The sequence below is a fragment of the Alternaria viburni genome (genome assembly GCF_023758015.1).
Source record: "Alternaria viburni strain BMP 2772 chromosome Unknown scaffold_1, whole genome shotgun sequence".
In the NCBI taxonomy this organism is placed as follows: domain Eukaryota; kingdom Fungi; phylum Ascomycota; class Dothideomycetes; order Pleosporales; family Pleosporaceae; genus Alternaria; species Alternaria viburni.
This window is the reverse complement of record NW_026055770.1, coordinates 1,827,774-1,845,427: the sequence shown is the minus strand read 5'-3', so window position 1 is coordinate 1,845,427 and position 17,654 is coordinate 1,827,774. Positions and strand designations below refer to the sequence as shown.

The 17,654-nt window shown below is 54.3% G+C and overlaps 5 protein-coding genes across 5 annotated transcripts; all 5 read right to left on the bottom strand.

Moving 5' to 3' along the window:
• Window positions 1-88: 88 nt before the first annotated feature.
• Window positions 89-1,777, bottom strand: J4E79_000659 (uncharacterized protein; the record flags this gene model as incomplete). The annotated part of the gene is made up of 5 exons (XM_049349575.1): window positions 89-706; window positions 758-1,246; window positions 1,297-1,533; window positions 1,584-1,640; window positions 1,691-1,777. The coding sequence occupies 5 exons, from the start codon at window positions 1,775-1,777 to the stop codon at window positions 89-91; spliced, it is 1,488 nt and encodes a 495-aa protein (XP_049216362.1).
• A 712-nt stretch (window positions 1,778-2,489) lies between these two features.
• J4E79_000658 (uncharacterized protein) lies at window positions 2,490-4,337 on the bottom strand (the record flags this gene model as incomplete). Its single annotated transcript, XM_049349574.1, has 1 exon — window positions 2,490-4,337. One exon carries the CDS (start codon window positions 4,335-4,337, stop codon window positions 2,490-2,492), a length of 1,848 nt encoding a protein of 615 aa, XP_049216361.1.
• A 566-nt stretch (window positions 4,338-4,903) lies between these two features.
• Window positions 4,904-6,350, bottom strand: J4E79_000657 (uncharacterized protein; the record flags this gene model as incomplete). Its single annotated transcript, XM_049349573.1, has 2 exons — window positions 4,904-4,999; window positions 5,121-6,350. 2 exons carry the CDS (start codon window positions 6,348-6,350, stop codon window positions 4,904-4,906), a joined length of 1,326 nt encoding a protein of 441 aa, XP_049216360.1.
• Window positions 6,351-7,262: 912 nt separating this feature from the next.
• On the bottom strand, window positions 7,263-7,955 carry J4E79_000656 (uncharacterized protein; the record flags this gene model as incomplete). Its single annotated transcript, XM_049349572.1, has 1 exon — window positions 7,263-7,955. One exon carries the CDS (start codon window positions 7,953-7,955, stop codon window positions 7,263-7,265), a length of 693 nt encoding a protein of 230 aa, XP_049216359.1.
• Window positions 7,956-13,726: 5,771 nt separating this feature from the next.
• Window positions 13,727-16,034, bottom strand: J4E79_000655 (uncharacterized protein; the record flags this gene model as incomplete). The annotated part of the gene is made up of 5 exons (XM_049349571.1): window positions 13,727-13,935; window positions 13,989-14,330; window positions 14,381-14,543; window positions 14,604-15,797; window positions 15,858-16,034. 5 exons carry the CDS (start codon window positions 16,032-16,034, stop codon window positions 13,727-13,729), a joined length of 2,085 nt encoding a protein of 694 aa, XP_049216358.1.
• Window positions 16,035-17,654: the final 1,620 nt, after the last annotated feature.

Sequence of the window (17,654 nt, the reverse complement as noted above, 5' to 3'; positions counted from 1 at the left end):
AGTGCTGTACCTTGCAAGGCTGTTAAATTACCAATTGCTGCCCAAACTTCGTGCATCGATTGCCGATACCTGAGGGTCTTCGCGAATCCTATTTCGCCTTTCCCTTGGCCGCCTTGCTCTTGTCCACCTTTGTGGGTTGAATACGCGCCATCATCTCCTCCTTGGTAATGAGATGGTCAACGCGCTCGAGCAGACCCAACAAACTCTTCATGTTTCCACTCCATTCGTTCAGCACATCGTCTGCGTCCCTGGGCTTCGAGAAGGTGACGATACGGGCGGGTCGGTCAATCTTGGCATAGATGGTCTTTGCAGACACCAGCTCGCTAATGTTCTTCTCCGTCTCATCCTCGGTCAGATCTAGCAGCTCTGTCAAGCGTGGGATCTGGATACGTGTGTAGTACTTGGCCACGACGCGAACGTTGTGCTCGATGACACGCTTGCGGAGATCCTGCCACCTCTGGAATGCCTTCGGGTTATCCGAGTCGTCCTTCTCCGCGTCGAATACATCAGTCTCCGTGAGGTGAGGCCCGAACTGCTTCGCAACCATCGGCCACCTCATCAACTCAGGCACAGTGAAGAGCTTAACTAATTGTGCGTCTTGTGGGATCTGAGAGTTGCGCGAGTCGCGTTGAATGCGGTGGATGAGATCGGACTGTTCGTTGTCGTACGGTGCAAGGATGATGAAGTAGATGACGCGCTGGAGGATCTGCAGTTATGTTAGTAAGAGTTGCGAATGTTACCAGGCCTCTGAACATACTGCTCGAAGCTTGTTGGGGTCCTCCTCCACAGCCTCGGTATCCAGTACTTGTCGGTAGTGCTTGCAGACGTCCAGGTACTTGTTGTCGTGCTTGGCCAGGGTAATCTGCTGCTCGTAGTACTTGAGCTTCAGGTCCGTTACATCGTCCTCAGGCTCAATGGGCGGGTCGTCGGCGCTCCGGTTCTTCTCCTTCTCTTCGCGCTCCTTCTGGTCCTTCTCCAGCTGCTCGGGGGTCTTCTTCGGTCTCCGCGCAAAGTACCGTGTGCTGATCTTCCTGCTCAGAATACCGGCCTGTGTCCAGTCGCCCTTTTGTATGCATAGCGCCACTTGTTGTAGGATGAATTCGGTCTTCTCGCGACGGGTCATGGAACCAAAGGTCTCGACTTGCAGCTCACAAAGGATATCCGTCGCTGAATCGATGTCGCCCTGCTCCTTCTTGATGTTGGACAAGATGCGGGTTACTCGGGCACGCTCGACTTCGACGAAGATCTACCATCGTGTTAGCAACAGCCTGCATGTTGTTCGTTGGGGTCGCCTACCTTGCCCTCTGTGACTGTCCGTAGCGTCTCGATGACGGACAGCTTTGTCTCTAGGTTTGGAGTCTCATCCAAGAATCCCATGACTGTCTGCACCATCTTGGTGGTGGCCTGCTTCAGCTGTCCATGCTTCTTGGAGAGGAGCAGGACCTGCTCGTTCATCAAGTTCCAGTCCTTCGCATTCTTTGCTATTGTGACGATGGCGATTATGACGCGGGAAGTGGAGGCGAGATCTGAGGCCTGGGAACAGTCAGAATATGCTCATGCGCATGGGATACGTGGATGCGTACCTGGCGGGTCTGCTTCTCAAGCGTGAGCAGCTTGTCGATTCCAGCTTGCGGGTTGCTCTAATCAGCTATGTTAGCTTCGCTTCAACTTTGATAGCCATCAGACATACAGAAGCTAGCTTCTCCGCCTCTGGAATAGCCGCATCGACCTCCTTGGTAAAGTCCTTGTCGGCCTTGAGCACTTCTCCGCTAGACATGGTGGCGGGGTCGTGGGGTTTATCTGTCAGGTGTCGGGGTATTTGCTATCTCCCAGGTGAAGTAGACACAGCGAGTACTAGTATCGAATGCGAGAGGGGAAGCTGTGGGATGGGGCGGCGACGTTGTTTGTTCGTGTTGCGGCTCGTCAGTGATGTAGAGATCCACACTCCGAGCTGGGGCGCTTTGGCCACCGCCTTGCGCTAGGTCCAAACATCCGCCGACGAGCCTCATCTTGGAGCAGGCGCGTCTCTTACATCACACCCGCAATGTCCCGTGCGCGAAGCATGCCACACTCTCCTCGATTATCATACGGCGTCTTGTAGCTATTTATAATGGTAATGACAGCTTGCTGAACTCCAAGCGGCCAGTACATGACTTACAAAGTGTGACCTTGTGGAATCTGAGTCCCAATTGGAAACTCCGTAACCCGTTTCCCAGAGGATTTTCATTCAAGGCCATGGCTTGGAGACTGATCAAGACCTGTAGGATACCTGAATCGCCTAGAGCCAGCTCCCAAACAGCTTAATAACACTAGTACTTTGTTGTATAACTGCAACATCGTATGTTGGACACTTTGCACACTCCAACCAAGAGTCGAACTTTCGATCATGAATAGTACTTCTAACGACGCTCTTCCGCAGACGTGTGTATAAATAGCTTTCCAGTCGGCTTCCCAATGTCCAACGCTTGCAGCGGTCAAAGGAGCCTTTCCTACAGGCGCGATCTCTTAACGCGTTCCTCTTCATCCACCTCCTCACATTCAACCAATTCGTCATGACTTCGGCGACGAGGAGTTACCTGGAGATCCGGCTCGGCCAGCGATACCACCTCCACATCATCCAAATCCCGCATCGCTTCTTCCACCTCATCGTCATCAAACTCATCCGAACTAGTATCAGAGACTGTATCAGAGACTGTATCGGAGACTGTATCGCCCTCTTCGTCCACTTCTCCCCGGCCTGGCCAACTAAACGTAAACACCGGTCGTTGGAAATTCACCTCCCCTGTTTGACCCGGCAGCCGCTTTCCACCCACGGTGCTCCTACCCACAACCATCATGAGATCTTCCTCTCCATCTCCTTCATCAGTAGTATCGCTCCACTCACTTTCCGTCCCCTCATCTTCCGAGTCTAGATCCACGTCTGTGAAACCCGCGAAACGACCTTTGTTCATGTCTTCATCCGTTTGAGGAGTTTCATCTTGAGCCGCTGTCAATATTTTCAGCTCTTCTTCTTCGGCGACTCCAAACTCGTCGTATGCGGAGTTGTTCGCAAAGCTTGTATCGACCTTGATACTACCGTATGGACTTGCGTGTTGGCCTTTCTCGTAGGACTTAGAAGTGCGATTATAGCACAACGACCGTCGGGTGGAGGGAGAGGGGAGGTCGTCCGGGAAGTATACGCCGATCATAGGAGTGGATCGTACAAAGGAAGAGGACCGACTTTGGGTGGGAGAGGATGGCGGTGGGGGAGAAGATGTGTAGACAGTCGAATTGGTGGAAGTCTTAGTCTGGGGAGAGGCAGTCGGAGAGTCTGCCCGGGCGGTTGCGCGATCGGCGGGAGGCGAGTCTGAATGGTCTCTGAGGTAGTGGTCTGCGGTGTTGTCGTCTGCCTCCTCTGTCCCATCGGAAGCCCCATTGGAGTACCGTAACGCTTCTGAATCCGTCTCGAGCGTCTCGGGTGGAAAATATGGCAGCTCACCGCTGCTAACAGAGCTGCCTCGCAGTTCATCCCCCGCGCCACGCTTCCTCAGATGCTTCGTCGGGACGAAGACATCACTCCACCCCTCCTCAAGAAATGGACTCTGCCCCGCCAGCTCCAGCGCTTCAATACAGCTACTAGCCTCCGTCACCGCCACCGGAATCGCAAGACCATTCCGTCTAGAGTCCTCCTCCCACGCCCTCTCTCCCATCGCGAAATCCTCATACGTATCAACCAAATTCGCCCACCTCTTTTTCTCCACAATCCACAACCCCTTCGCCGCATGATATATCGCATACTCTACAGGGTCAATAATATGCACCCCCGCTTCGTTTCGACCCGGCCTATAAGGTCCACCGACGATGCGCCAGACATGCGCGATGCGTTCGAGAGAAGCGAGACATTGCTTCATAATGCAGACTGGACAAATTTCGATTTCGACGCATGGGTTACCGGGGTGGATGGTGTGTTTGCAGACGCGCGCGACGAGGAGGTCCGATGGTCCTCTCTCTGCCTCTTCGTCGTCGACGTCCGTGAAGATGTGGGCGAGGTCTGTGTCGCGACCGTGGAAATGCTCTTGGACTCGCGGTGTGTTCATAAAGGCTTTGAAGACTGGCGGACTGGGTATACCGCCGATGATTTCCTGCTGCACCGCATATACGGTCTTTTTCCATGCTTGCCAGGTCAGGTATAGCGACTGTTGTTCGGGATCGTCGATGTTGGCCTGCCAGTTGACAAAGTGTGGGTATAGATCTGGTCCGAAGATTAGAGCGCTGGCTCTTGTGTCTGTGAGCGGGCGGGTTATCGCATTGGCGGAGTGAAGGGCGTTGGTGACGGTGGCGATCGGGATCGGCGCCATAATGATATGATATGTTTGTTTCGGATGTACGACATGTGAAGTGGGGAAGCAAGTGCGTCGGTAAAGTTGTTTAGTTAGGCGCGATCGATGTGAGTCAGGTAATAGGGTAGTCAGTGGTTCTTTCACTGAGTCGTCCTGGAGGTACGTGCAGAATGTACCTGCGTACTATCACCTGGCGATTGGATGCAATCCACGTTGCTATTGGGACACTACATTTTGTATTAAGATTTGTAGAGTTTTCATGCGCTCTCCATGTGCAGGACTTCCTTGTACCATGGTTTGTGATGACTTGTAGTATTGAGCCACTCACAGCGGTCCTATATCGAATGAGTACCAGATGGAAGCATTTTGCCGAATGAGTAACATCGTAATGCCGAATCCTTAAACTGGGTGATGATGGTTCACAATGTAGACAAGAATCATGAAATTTGGAAGATTGATTAAATTCTTTGATTTGCTGAGATTGGGAAAAGTATGGACTCGTGAAGCTAGGGGTAGATGTCCGTGTGGCGGTATCGAAGTAGAACGAAAGAAGAAGACCTGTCCTCCTCGAGATGGCAAGCCATTTAATGAATCTCCTGCGATGATGACAAAGAAGAATAGAACAGACGTGAGGCTCGCCTGACTCTCGTGTGCAGATCTGAAAGCGCACACAGACCGCCCTGTAGTGTCCTGGGCATGTCCGCTGTATTGCGACACATCGTTGTCCCTCTTACATAGTCCACCCAGAAAGGAAGTGACAAACCAACGTTATCGCCGCTACGCATATGACCTCGAAAATACCCTCATACGCGGCATGGCGTTACGGCGCAGAGGGAGAGGGTACGGCATGCCGGGAATATAGCGATCGATTATGACCCAGCGATTGGCTGGCACGTATCGATCGAGCTTCAGCCGTCTGCGTGAGCGTCCTCGTTCATCCACGACCCGGTTGATCTTCCCTTGTGCCAGCCAGATGGCTTCCTTTCGTTCCACCGTCAAGGTGATGTCGCGTGGGAGCCTTCGTAGAATCCAGACGTGACGACCCTGGCCGTCCATAGCGGCGTCGATGTCTCGCTGGAGGATGAAGAGTCGGTTGACTGAGTTTGGGTGAATTGTTTGGCCGGGATAGGTGCATAGTCTGATCAGGTCGATGATGCTGTTTCGCCTCGGCGCGGCCCATGGCTGACGCGCGGGAGAGCTCGAGTGCTGGTACGAGGACGATCCGGTTGAAGCACCGTAGGCGAAGTTGCGCGGTGCGTCTTGGGAACCGTCGACGGACTCGCTCTTGATGAAGACGAGGGCTTCTTCACGGGCTTCTTCGCGGGCTTTCCGGGCTTTGCGCTGCCTCTTGGCTGCCCTCTTGCTTGTCATCGTAGTCCGTTGCTTGGGTATTCTTACTCCTCTGGTCTGCTGCTGCTTGTCTTCTTCTAAGAGCTGTTGTTGAAGTCTGGTTTCGAGTAGATGTGGGCGAAACACTGAGGTGAGTGGTGATGCGGTGAAAAGAGCTGGTGGTGAGTTGTTGTTGCTGCTTTCCGATGCTACTTCGGCAGGAAGGCGCGCCCCTGGGGCATTCATCACAACTGGTAATGGCAGTGTAATGGCGTTCTCTTCTGGGCAGGTGCGTTCGACTGCTTCAGCAGCGGCACCAGCATCGTTCTTCGCGTGTTGCAGTCTTTCGTATTTCAGTTGCGCTTTCGTCCGCCTCCTCCTTGGTGTCTTGTCCTTTCCTCGACCACATAGCACCGCATTCCCGCCTGCCTTTTTCTGTGTAGTAGTTGCACTCCGAGTGATTCTTGCAGCGATTGGTACTTTCTGTGCGGTAGTTCCACTTCGGGTGACTCTTGCAGCGATTGGTACTTTCTGTGTGGCAGTTGCACTTCGAGTGATTCTTGCAGCGAGTGGTATCTTCTCCGCCTTTGGCTTCGAAACGTGGCCACTCTGAGCAGTCTGTGAGGAAGCAGGCGTTGGCTTCGTCTGACTTCGCGTGAGCTGCTCTCGCCGCAGCCAGCGTAGAATGTTGCCGTCCTTCATGTCGTTTTGGTAGAGTAGGTTGTTGAAGTGGAGCGTTTGAAAAATTGCCGTAAGTCACCCAAACTTTCTTATCGATAGTAAGTTCCTGTTGACTGAGAACCTTCTATCTCATCCAGTGTTTGAGGCGACGCGCTGTCCCTGGGGATACGCGTTGAGAGGTTCACGTATTAGACACGCTAGCGAGTCAGCACGAGAAGGAACGAAGGGCACGAGGTGGCTGGGAAATGAGCAATTGAACAGATGTTCACAATACAATCTAAAAGCGAGAATTGTTCTTTATGAATCTACGAACGGAGTCTCCTCTCGGGCTCTGCGGACGCAGGCTTATCAATACATACGCTGAGCCGCGTTGGCGCATTGAAACCCCGCGCTGCTCATCGCGAGATATCGCTGTGAGCAACCCTGGAAACTACAAGGGTCTCCTCGTCATTTCTTTTTCTCAGCTGAGCCCAAGGTCATCTCCACGCTGCTCGATCATCGGGGCTTGCTTCGATTGCGATTGAGATTGATGGCGTTAGTCGTATGTTGTTCGTTCGTTCGGACTTGTTGCAACCTTGCCCAGGTGCCGTGGATGCTGGCGAGGGGATGCGCGATGCCGAATTCAGACACGGCATGCTCGGTCCCCATCCCTTACTGCGTCAAATCCCCACTGGCACCTGGGCATACCAGGGAAAAACTGAACACGTAGAGCCTGTGTTAACGTCAGGCCACCTACTTTGCATCTTTTTATCATGATGTAGGCTATAGGGTGTTCAGTCTTTCCCTTGTATGAGGTGCCGGTGCAACGCATGCTGCGAGTTAACAGTGGACTGCTCAGGAGGTTCCATTCTGTCTCCATTCCGTGCTTGCAACAACAAAAAGATCCCCCTCCGTACCTAGGCAGGTCTGCGACCAACACGTGCCCAGGTGCCATCATATCCCATGTTCCTCATCCCTCAACTTCCAACCCGACGTCTCACGATCACTCCACGCAAGCGAAATCCTGACCTTCAACCCCTCTTTCTCCGCCAGTAACCTGTTGACCTCTCTTAACATAGCTTTTGCGAAAAGCGCCGTCTCCAGAGTGTCCGCAGCGTGCAAGACCGGCAGTGTAAGAACACTCCAGCCAGCATCATTCCGTGAGGGACGAGCGTCGATACGCTGAGGAGATGAAGCATTATTCTTGATAGCCATTGCCCTCTTTCCATGTTCCTCCTTTCTCATCTTGAAATTTGCTCTGTCCATCACTTCTTGCGCTATTCTGAGTGTTCTCCTTTGTTGCGCGCTGAGATAGATGGATTTGGGTACGTTGGTCGTGATATTCAAAGATTCGCCGGTACCGGCTATGGCTTTGTCTATTGCGTGTTGTAGGCCGCGCAGCCTATCGATCTCATAGGTTTCCAGATGGCGGTTGTGAGGCTCGCACAATGCTCGAATGTTGGTCAGGGGTAATTCGCAGGTACGTCTCGTGTCTGTTGGGGTGGTGGCCATGTGCGGTGAGCCTCCATCGTCGTCTCTCCTGATCTTCTTCCGCGTGTGCTGATCGTTTACTGCGGCTATGTAGCTGCAAACCTCGCCCACTCCCGGGTGGGCCTTGCGCTTCCTACCTACCGAGATAGGGCTCATGGTGTTGCGCGGGTAGTTCGGATTTGTGGAGTTTTGGTGTGTGAGAAACGACGTTGCACTTATCAGAGAGAATGTCGCTATTTATTAGGAGATTCAGGCATTGTTTATATATTTTGGGAGTCGTGAGTCACTCGTCGTTTATGGGTCATGGCAGTACCATGGGGTAGAACCAAATCTCGAGATTCTCGCACACAGACTGTGAGTCACCCACATGAGGCAAGATGTACTAAAGGCAGCTTTTACGAATACATGCCATCACAGCCAAAAGAGGGGTTGTGTTATGTGCGGGCCTGAAGCATACGGTACCACGGAAATGCAGCTCGAAGTGTGTAAGACCCTTTGTACCTAGGGCCAATGCCTGAGCGTACATTACTTCCACAACCAACAGATCTGTCCGCGCAAGCACGATGATGGTTTACATTCAGCGCGCTGCCCAACACAACATACAAGGCATAGCAATCGATTTATCTCGTCCCAGCTAAACGGAACACGTATTACGTGGATGTGCAGCCTCAATCTTTGCTAACCAAGCATCCCTGCGCTCTTTCATCTCTGGACTTAACCCCTGGTACCACTGCCTATACTCGCTGAACAGACGTTCCTGTTCCATGATTCTATGCCTTATTTTCTCGAGACCAAGCATCTTTCTCGGCTGGCCGCGATTTATCCCACTCTCGTGCACAAGGACTCTAGGCACGAAGATGAATTCGGTGGGGTGTTGCGGAGGCGGAGATGTCGCTGGCGTTGGAAGGTTTGCGGGCTGCATGTTCTGAGTTGGCGGACGGGGCTGAGTTGGCGCATGTATCTGAGGCCGTTGCCCTCGAAGTCGTTGATTACGAGCTTGAGCCTTAGCCCGCCGCTTCACAGGCGACATTTCCGTCTTGGTCTTCACAGCCGAGACCTGACTTCCCCAGTTCTGTCTTCTCCACTGCATAACTGCCGTAAGCTTCTCCTGTGCTTCTGCAATCGCAGTCTCTTGTTCTGGTGTCAAGTTCAGCTCGCTTGCGCGAAGGCTCCTCGCAATGTTGATGCAAGGCCCATGACCAGATAGTGCAGCGTCGACTCTTTTCTGTGTCTTGAATATCGTCGCTCTTTCTTTTCGAGTATATTTTCTGTCTCGCGGGCCGCATAGTTTGAAAAGCCAGATATCAGGGGTTGGTGGACGAGTGGTAAGATTTGGTTGTTGGTTGGAATTGTTGTCGCCAGTTTTGTGGTGTTTCGTGGTGGGTATGCGGACGGACGTGTTCTCCAAGTCAATGTCGGTCCTGCATAACAAATCTGGAGACTCTTCTTTGATGAAAGGTATGGATTTTGCGTCACGCATGCCGACCCTTTGCATCTCATCCTGGCTCCCCCCGGAATGCAGTTCAACTCTGCGCTCAACATCCCTGTCTCCAACTCTGGTCCAACCCCATCACTCACCGGCCTCTTCTTGCAACTCCCTCATCTCTTCCGTCAACTCCTCCTTTACAAACAATTTCGCCCCATCTCCTGGTCGATCGAGACGCGGAGAGTGTTCTGATTTACCTAACAATACTGGGATGAGAGTACGTAAGGCATCAAGCATTAGAGCTGTCTTATGCTCTAGTGCTGAGGGTATCGGCCGGTCCTGGATAAGGTCACACATGGTGCGCTGCGTCCAGTGTTGATACTGGTGATGTTCAAAGTTGTTGAAGTTCGTAAGTTGTTTACTATACTGCATGCGCGTTGCCATCGGAAATAATCGTTCAAGGCGATAAGCGCACCCGTTAGACGATCCGTGCACCAGGACCCTCTCTCATCTCTTCTGAACTGCTGTTATCCGACATATTCTACAATAATCTCCGCACACGCACGAAGAACCAGCAAGTGTGGAAGACACATGTTCAAAAGATTACTATACTAACGATTATAGCAAGTCAAAGGTAAAGTCGCTAAAAGTAGAACAGACCGAGCGAAAGTTAGAAAGCCGAAGAAAGCTAAGATGCTCAATAGGATTACAAGAATTCGTATCCCTTCCTTCGCCCTAAAAGGCGGATTTGCCTGCGCCTTCAAATCGTGCCTTCCCAATCGTAGCTTCCCATACCGCACCGCCCTGTTAACGCCAAAGCATCGCTAAGCGCCAAAAGAAGAGGGAAAGAAGAAGACGTGTAAGGGAGTTGCCAAGACGAGAAACGAATTGATTTGGTGTTGCGACATGACTCAAAGAAGATCGAGTGAAAGTCGAAGAGGTGAAGGTCGAAGTAAAAGGGTGGTTTCAGTGACCAGAGTCGCTCACGCGTCTCCTCCGCCCTCGACTACCGCCTTCAGGCCGCTGAGCAAGAACATCACGAAGTTGCGGATCGTCTTTATCTTTATCAGTGTGGTGTACGCGTACATGTCTACAAGATTGATTAGCTCTGCTCTGCTCTGAATTTCCACCGTGAATGCGTACCTCTGCAGGTTATCCGGTCTTGGATACTTGTGTTCGCGATCCGGACAAAACGGGCATACGTAGCCAGGCGACTGATGCACAAGCCCGTGCCGTATCATCTCGTTCTTCCGTTTGAAGCCTTTGCCGCCCTCGCCTCGAGGACAATCTTTGACAGGGCAGTAGTGTGGGCGATTTGAGGAATGAACGTTGGTGTGTGAACTGAAGAGGTCAGCATGCCCGACCCTACGATATTGGGGATACTCAAGTCTGGACTCACTTAAGAAGGTACTGCGTCTGGAAAGGAAGAGCGGTGCAGCCTGGATAATCGCACTTGAAGGATCCAACGATGTGCTGAGTCACACTTTGCTGTAGACCAGAGCCAAGCGGAGGTGGCAGGACCCTCGACGCAAGCGCGCCATCTAGACTCATATGTCGAGGTCTTTGCTCAATGGGCGTTTGCTGTGTACCAGGGCTGATGCCTTCCGAGCTTTGGTAGCTGTCGCTCGTCGATGCAGAGTGCAATGTCGCCGTGTAGGGACTATTGTCTGACGCGGCGTGCGAAGGTCTCCGAGCATCCGTGCCGAATGCGCCTCCTCCTGAGGTGCGGAGGAACAGATCGACACGATGTGGTAAATCGTGGGCACTCATTGGCGATGACGCACTTAGCGAAGGGAACGGCGTGGCTGGAGAATGAGAACTCATGGACAGTTGGCGAACCATTGATGTTGGTGACGCTCCTACTGAGGAGACTGATTGTCGATGGGGGAAGCTGATACTGTTTGCTCTCGTTGCTTCGTGGTCATTTGTTGCTGATCTCGCGATATCATCGATGTGACGGAACGAAGGTAGCTGCTGAATAGGCGAAGTAGCTGCTCCATCACGCGCAGGAGATGGGGCTTGTAACGCAGGCAGTGTGTCTGCCGGAAGTCCTCCCCTTTGCGGAATTGTTAGACCAAGAGATGGTGCTGGATCATTGCCTTGGGGATGGCCATTGGGCAAGCCTCGAGGTGGCTGGCTTGGTGGGTACAACGATGCGTTCGACAAGGCGGACGATATAGACAGTGTTCGATCGGTTCCATTTGAACTGGGATGCACGCCGTTTGGTGCTACATGAACTGCTGAAGCTTGAGATGTGCGCCTATCTGCTGCAAATCCGAAAGGCCTAGTAGTTTCGTCTTCGATCACTGAGTCTCTGTGGGTAGCTGTCGCTTTTGAATCAGGTGCTGAGCTAAGCACTTCCTGCAGAGTAGGTGCTGAGTTGGCAGGACGAGCATTTGGTGGCACTGGCTGGCCATTGTTGGAGACGGACGGTGCCGTTGCCGTGCCGGGAGAGTCGGCATCAGGCATGTCGTCATCCTCAGAGCAGTGCGAATCAGAGTCGGAGTTCAAGGCCTGCTCGCTTGCTTTTTGTGCAATGTCTGGCCGGTTTGGGTCCATCTCACGAATGAGCACCCAGTCCCCTTGGGTGGGGCGAGTTCGGGGCTTATGTTTGTTAGGCCTTTTCCGATTTCGAGATGGAGGAGGACTGACACTCTGTCGGTTGGGTAGGTGACGGATGACTGGTGTCACGTGTGGCTGCGGCGTCGGAGATGGTGTTGCCTTTACAACACGAGCTTCCAAGAGTGGTGATTTGGAGAAATGGTCGTCGTCCTGGTAGTATTCCACTGGTTCCACGGATTGGATGGCGTCGAGCACCTGCATCTGGACAGCAGATTCGGCGGTATAGGAAGATGGTTGTTAATTAGGTGGAATGAACTGGCGATTATCCCAACGATCGTTCAGCAAAGGCTCCCAGAGATAGCCCCAGGCGGCGGTGAAGAGAGCGGGTGGCACAGCAAGACCAGTCTTGAATCGCTGTCTGGAGGAGAGTCAGCATGACCATGGGCTGCATTCTTCTCGCAACGATGGAGGCGGAAAGTGCTGGGGCTGCGTGTCTGTGGGATGGTGACAGAAATGAGAAAAGCTGGGGTGCTGTCGGATGCGAGTTGGGCTAGAGGCGCTCGGGTCGAGCGACTGGGGCAGAGCAGGGGTGAGAGGGTGGAAAAGACGGGTTGTTGGTCATCGGGGTGGGAATGCAGCGAGCAGAAGCATGAATCGCGAATTATATGTGGAGATATGATGCAAAGTAGCGACGCCAACGGTGAAGCGGCTCTGCGCGGTGGAAAACATACCCGAGGGTGCCAGTGCGACGGCTCTTTTTCAGCCTCAAGGCGGTGTCGAAGGGGCCTGCCGATCGCAAACATCAACTCGCGCAGGCGCAGATGGGACGGGCGTGCGGTCACGAATAGCATAGAGGTGGGTAGCTGTGTGCGAGCCTCGTCTGCCCTTACAGCATCGAGGAGGAGGATGGACGGCTGGCCTTGGAGGGACTGCGGCGGATGAGGAGGCTGACTTGCGGGGGCTTGTTGGCTGGACGGCCTTGATGCGGACGCTGGAACAGGCGGAAGTCGGGGTGCTAGGTCAGCGTGCGGGAGACAGCACGGGGTGGCAGGAATTGGGCAGCGAAGATGAGGGTTGTGTGTGCAAGTCAATAGATCCAGCCAGAGTCACTGTGCTGCCGTCGCGCCAGTCGCCGTCGCCCTCCCCCAAGCTCCTGCGAGGCGCAGCCCCAGCTTACCTACAGCGCGCGAGGCTCTAATCCAATCCAGTTTTTATGAGGCTCCCACCGAAGTTTGCCATCCCCGCACCGAGGGCCGCTAGCTGCTCTGGGACCCCACAGGCCTCCAGGGCTCCAGAGCTACTCCACGGGGACCGAGCCCAGCCCCGCCTCAACGCACGCCCAAGAACGAGAAGCCTCCATCGGCCCTATTGCGAACCTGCAGCTGCCCTAACACGAACTCAATAGCCTCCCGACGTCTCTGCTAATTCTTCCGCTGCGTGGCATTTGTCAGTGGGATACTCGCGGCACGACGTGCGTGCGGCGTGGTGCGTTGCCCTGCTGCGGCTTCACCTTCGCTTGCCCGGCCGCACTTGGATGGACCTCGACGCTTAGATTAACTGCCATGGGTAATCCTCCTGTTCTATCGACTACATGTGCATGCGTGGCTAACGACAGCATGCACTGCATCCCTCTTCCCCTCTCCGCCCGCTGTCAAATGCCACCGATCGCCTATCGTACAGTCTTATGCTGCATGCGCTCTTGTCTACTACTGTGCCGCTGAGAAATGCTCCAACAGAAATGTGACAGACACGCCCACCCCCACAGTCACTGGCACCGGCGAGTAAAAACATGCTCCTCGGTAGATCAACGCCCAAAAACAAATCGTGGCTGATAAAGCTGTTGTTGGCGCCAGAAACGGTATCCCACCCATAAATCGTCCAATCCCGTTTTATCCTCGCCCGCAATAACGCACATCGGCTAAGCACGTGCATGCCGCCATCACGCTTCCGGCTTCTTGCCAAATCCAGGGATTCCACTAAACCTGGTGCCAGCGGGGAGCTTGGGTCGACCAAAGTTCTCGTCGAGATCGAGAATCACCTTGAGCGCGTTGCGGCTGCGCAGGTACGGCAGCGGCGCCGTTGCCTCTTCAAGGCCGACGGATGGCTCCAAGCTTGCCGAATCGTGGCTAGAGCCCGGCATCGGGAGAGCTGCGGACATGTCAGTGGCCAATCTGCGCATCACGGTGCGATGCAAGACTTACCTCGCTGTAGAACCTCATAGCCAGCCAGTGTGAAACCGAATTGCGGTGACGAGCGCATGATACGGGCGGGACCACCCTTGAAGAAGGCCTTGAAGCCTTCCTCCTTCCAGATGGTCGACGCTGCGTGGCGCAGGCCAGTGTATGCAACTTCGCCCTTGCGCGCCTCTACTTGTAACCTAGTCTTGATCACGTCGCACGGTGTGGTCAGGTACGCTGCAGGCATACCCGCGATGGCACCAGCGCTCAGCATTTGTAGGACACCGAGCGACTTTTGCGGGCTCTCGCCGAAGACGTCTCTCTTCAGATGGCTGTAGGTGGGGAAGTAGATGGCAGAGAAGGGGACTATGCAGGCGGTCAGCGACATCCGGAAGGTGTGAGAGGGCAGAACATACCGTCACGCAGGAGACATGCGCTAGCTCCCTTGTAGAGACCGACGAGACCTAAGTTGCGGACGATCCACATGGCAGACCGCCTGGGAACACCCTCGACGTTCTTGGAAAGTTCACCCTGAATTTGTAACCGAATCTTGACAATCTCGAGAGGGTTTGTGAAAACCTAGAATAGTGTGTTAGTACTTGCTGCCAATAGAGGAAGTGCAAGTAGGTAGTAACTCACAACTTGGCAAGCACCCGCGGTTCCACCCGCCAACATCTCGGCGGTGAACTTGATTTGGCCTGTTGACTTGTCCGTCATCTTGCCACGGACAAGATCGTTGACCGTGAGCTTGATAGCCTTCTCGGGCGCTACACCAACGAGCTGGGGCAGGACTCCAGAGTAGAGACCCTTGAAACCCTCATTCTTGATGACCTTCTTTGCGCAGTCGAGCGAGTTCTTATACAGGACGTGCCCGACGCCTGAGCTCCTCTGGTTCTGCATTCTTGTCTTGACCAGGTCGATGGGATAGACCATGAAGGCACCAAACGCACCAGCCAACGAACCGAGGGCGAAGTGATGGACTGACTCTAGGATGTCGTGCCATATCGATTTTGTGGTCGCAAAGACCTTTTGCCCAGACTCGGAGATACCCTGAGCTGCCAACGAGCCTGCCCTGTGCCAGGACGGGTCGAGCACGCGGGCAAAGTCTCGCAGACCAAGTCGCCCAGACGCCTCGTCGAGCCCGGCGAAGTGGAAGAGAATGTCTGCCTCCATGGGTGTGTAGAGGTTGAAGCGACTTATCCGGGCGGCCTCGTTGAGGAAATCTGTGCGGGTGATCTTGCCGTCAGAGCTCTTCTGTGTGGCATTGCGGATGATAAGCTCTATCATGTCCATCTGCTGGATGACGTTCTGGAAGGCGCGCACGTTGGCGTAGGAGATCTTGCTGCCAACCGAGATGTTGCAGAGGGTGGGCAGGTTCTCGAGGAGGTAGTCGGAAAGCTTGTGGCTCGCAGTCTCGCGTATTATGCGCTGGAAATGCTCTGGCTCGATGAAGCCGTCCTTGTTCTTGTCAAAAAAGGTGAAGCCCTGACGTACCCGCTCGCCCTGCAGCCCTCGCAGCAGCTGGGCGAACTGCGGGTAGGTCATCGTGTGCCTGTGCTTCTTGGAACCAATGTACAGCGAGGCCCAGCCGCCCTCCCAGTCGAAGGGCAGGCTGTCCTCGGTCTTGTGCGCCTTCCATGTCTCGTAGAAGTCGTCAAAGTTGATGTAGCCGGTGCGCTGCTTGTCGAAGAAGCGGAAGACGACCTCGTACTCAGCGTCGGGTTTGGCGAGCAGGTTCTGGAAGACGGACCAGTCGTGCATGCTGACCTTGCCCTTCTGGTCGCGATCGGCGACCTGGAAGAGGATGCCATACTGGAACCGCTTGATCTTGTGCTGGAGGCGGGCACGTCATTAGCTTGCTTGACTCGACACATTGCAGACAGCCCTGCTTACGAAGTCCTCGCCCTCGGGCGCGACAGCTGTGATGAACTGGTCCTGGTCGAGGTAGTAGTCGCCTGACTCGTCCTTCTGGGCATGCTTCATAAAGGCGGCGCGCGTGAGCTGCGACAGCTGGGGCTCGTCGGTGGTGCCCAGCAGCACCTCGCGTACTTCTTCCGTGACGGTCGCCATAGTGAGGGGATGACAGCAGCCCGGGAAGCAAACGGTGGTTGCAATTGACCGGGTTGGGGCCAGGTATTAGTGAGGGAGGGTGTAGCGACGCGGATGGGGTGAGTCGGCCTCTACGCCGTCGACGACAGCTCGCGGCTGGCAGCGAGCTCGGAGGTAAGCTAATTTTTAATTGCGAGCCATTGGCGGGGGTCGGAGAAAGCGTGGGGAAGGCGCGGCTGCGAACAAACACCCCGAGCGCAACTGCTCACGGTCTAAGGGGATCTTGAGTTTAATGAATTGACTCCTGATTCTGGAAACCTGATTGCTTCCATTCATCCTGTGGCTTACTCTGCGCAGAGGCTCTTACCGCTGCTTCCGTGCTGTCTGCTTCCCGAGCTCGCCTCATCACCTGCAGCCCCTGTCAGATTCTATATAGAGAACCTTGGAACACTCTAGAAATGAGCCTCAGTCGCGTACCGTTGCGCACCGATCCATGAACCGCTCTCCGGGAATAGTTAATCAACGCGGCGCATGGACATCGTCGGTATCGCTGCAGCTGCCGGTCCCCATGAGGCTCTGTGTCGCTGGCTATGGCCCTTTACCCCGGATCGGTGCGCTGTCAAGCTTTAGCGTTACCATCGCCCAGGCACACGCGATCTTAAGACCAGTTCTTATGGTACCTGAAGCACCGGCGCAGGGCGGCTGTCATCTATCTGCAGATCAGGCGCAAGTGTTACCATGGCTATCCAGACGCCTTCTCCTGCTGTGCGACATCGCTTTCGCACCGTCTGCGTGCCTGCCTCCATTCAGCTCTCGGATCACTAGTCTGATTGCACGCGGACACCCGGGAACCATGGCCCAGAAGAGTCAAAAGATGAGTGAAAGACGACTGCTGTATCGCGCACGTCTTCAGAACAGGTGAACATGTCGCAGAAATTTTCGAACCCTCCCGAGCCATTGCAGTGGAATTCTCCGCAAAGACAGCTATGCAGCTGCGTCAGCTGTGACGACAGCGCAAGGGCCATTCCACCGACTCCACCTTCCCTCCAAGCTGGCAACCACAACCAGCGACCACCAGTATATATCGCAATGTCGCTTCTTACCAGCGATTCGATGCCACTGCTCTCTGTATTCTGGACCATGGCTCTGGTAGCGCCTTCCGCCGTGCCAGAGCACGGCCGCTCCAATGCGCTGATTGATCCCACAGCTGCCATCTCAAGACAAGGCCTCGTTGCCATCTCGGAGTACGCGCGGTCTTGATAGCCAACTGCTTCAATGCGTGTCTGAGTTATACAAGCCTATTGGCCGAAAATTCTTGCTGCTTGCGGCCGCTCCAAGGCGGAGACAAGACAGCGGAATCTCTGGGCACGTCTCATGCACTTGGCGGAGCCTCACCATCAGCAAGAACATGGTGGTAACACCGCGCCCCAGTGGCTGAAATTCATATATGTGCGATGCCAGCCGTCGCCAGACACTCGGCGCCCACCTTGCCATATCTTGTCTTCTGGGCAACGCCGGTCACTTCAAGCTCGGCATCAAGCCGACGCCCTGCACTGCCATGTGCTACATGTACTCTGATCATATAAGACTAGCCATGGTCCCAGGAACCAGGGTTCTGTCAAACACAGCTCTGCATCTGCA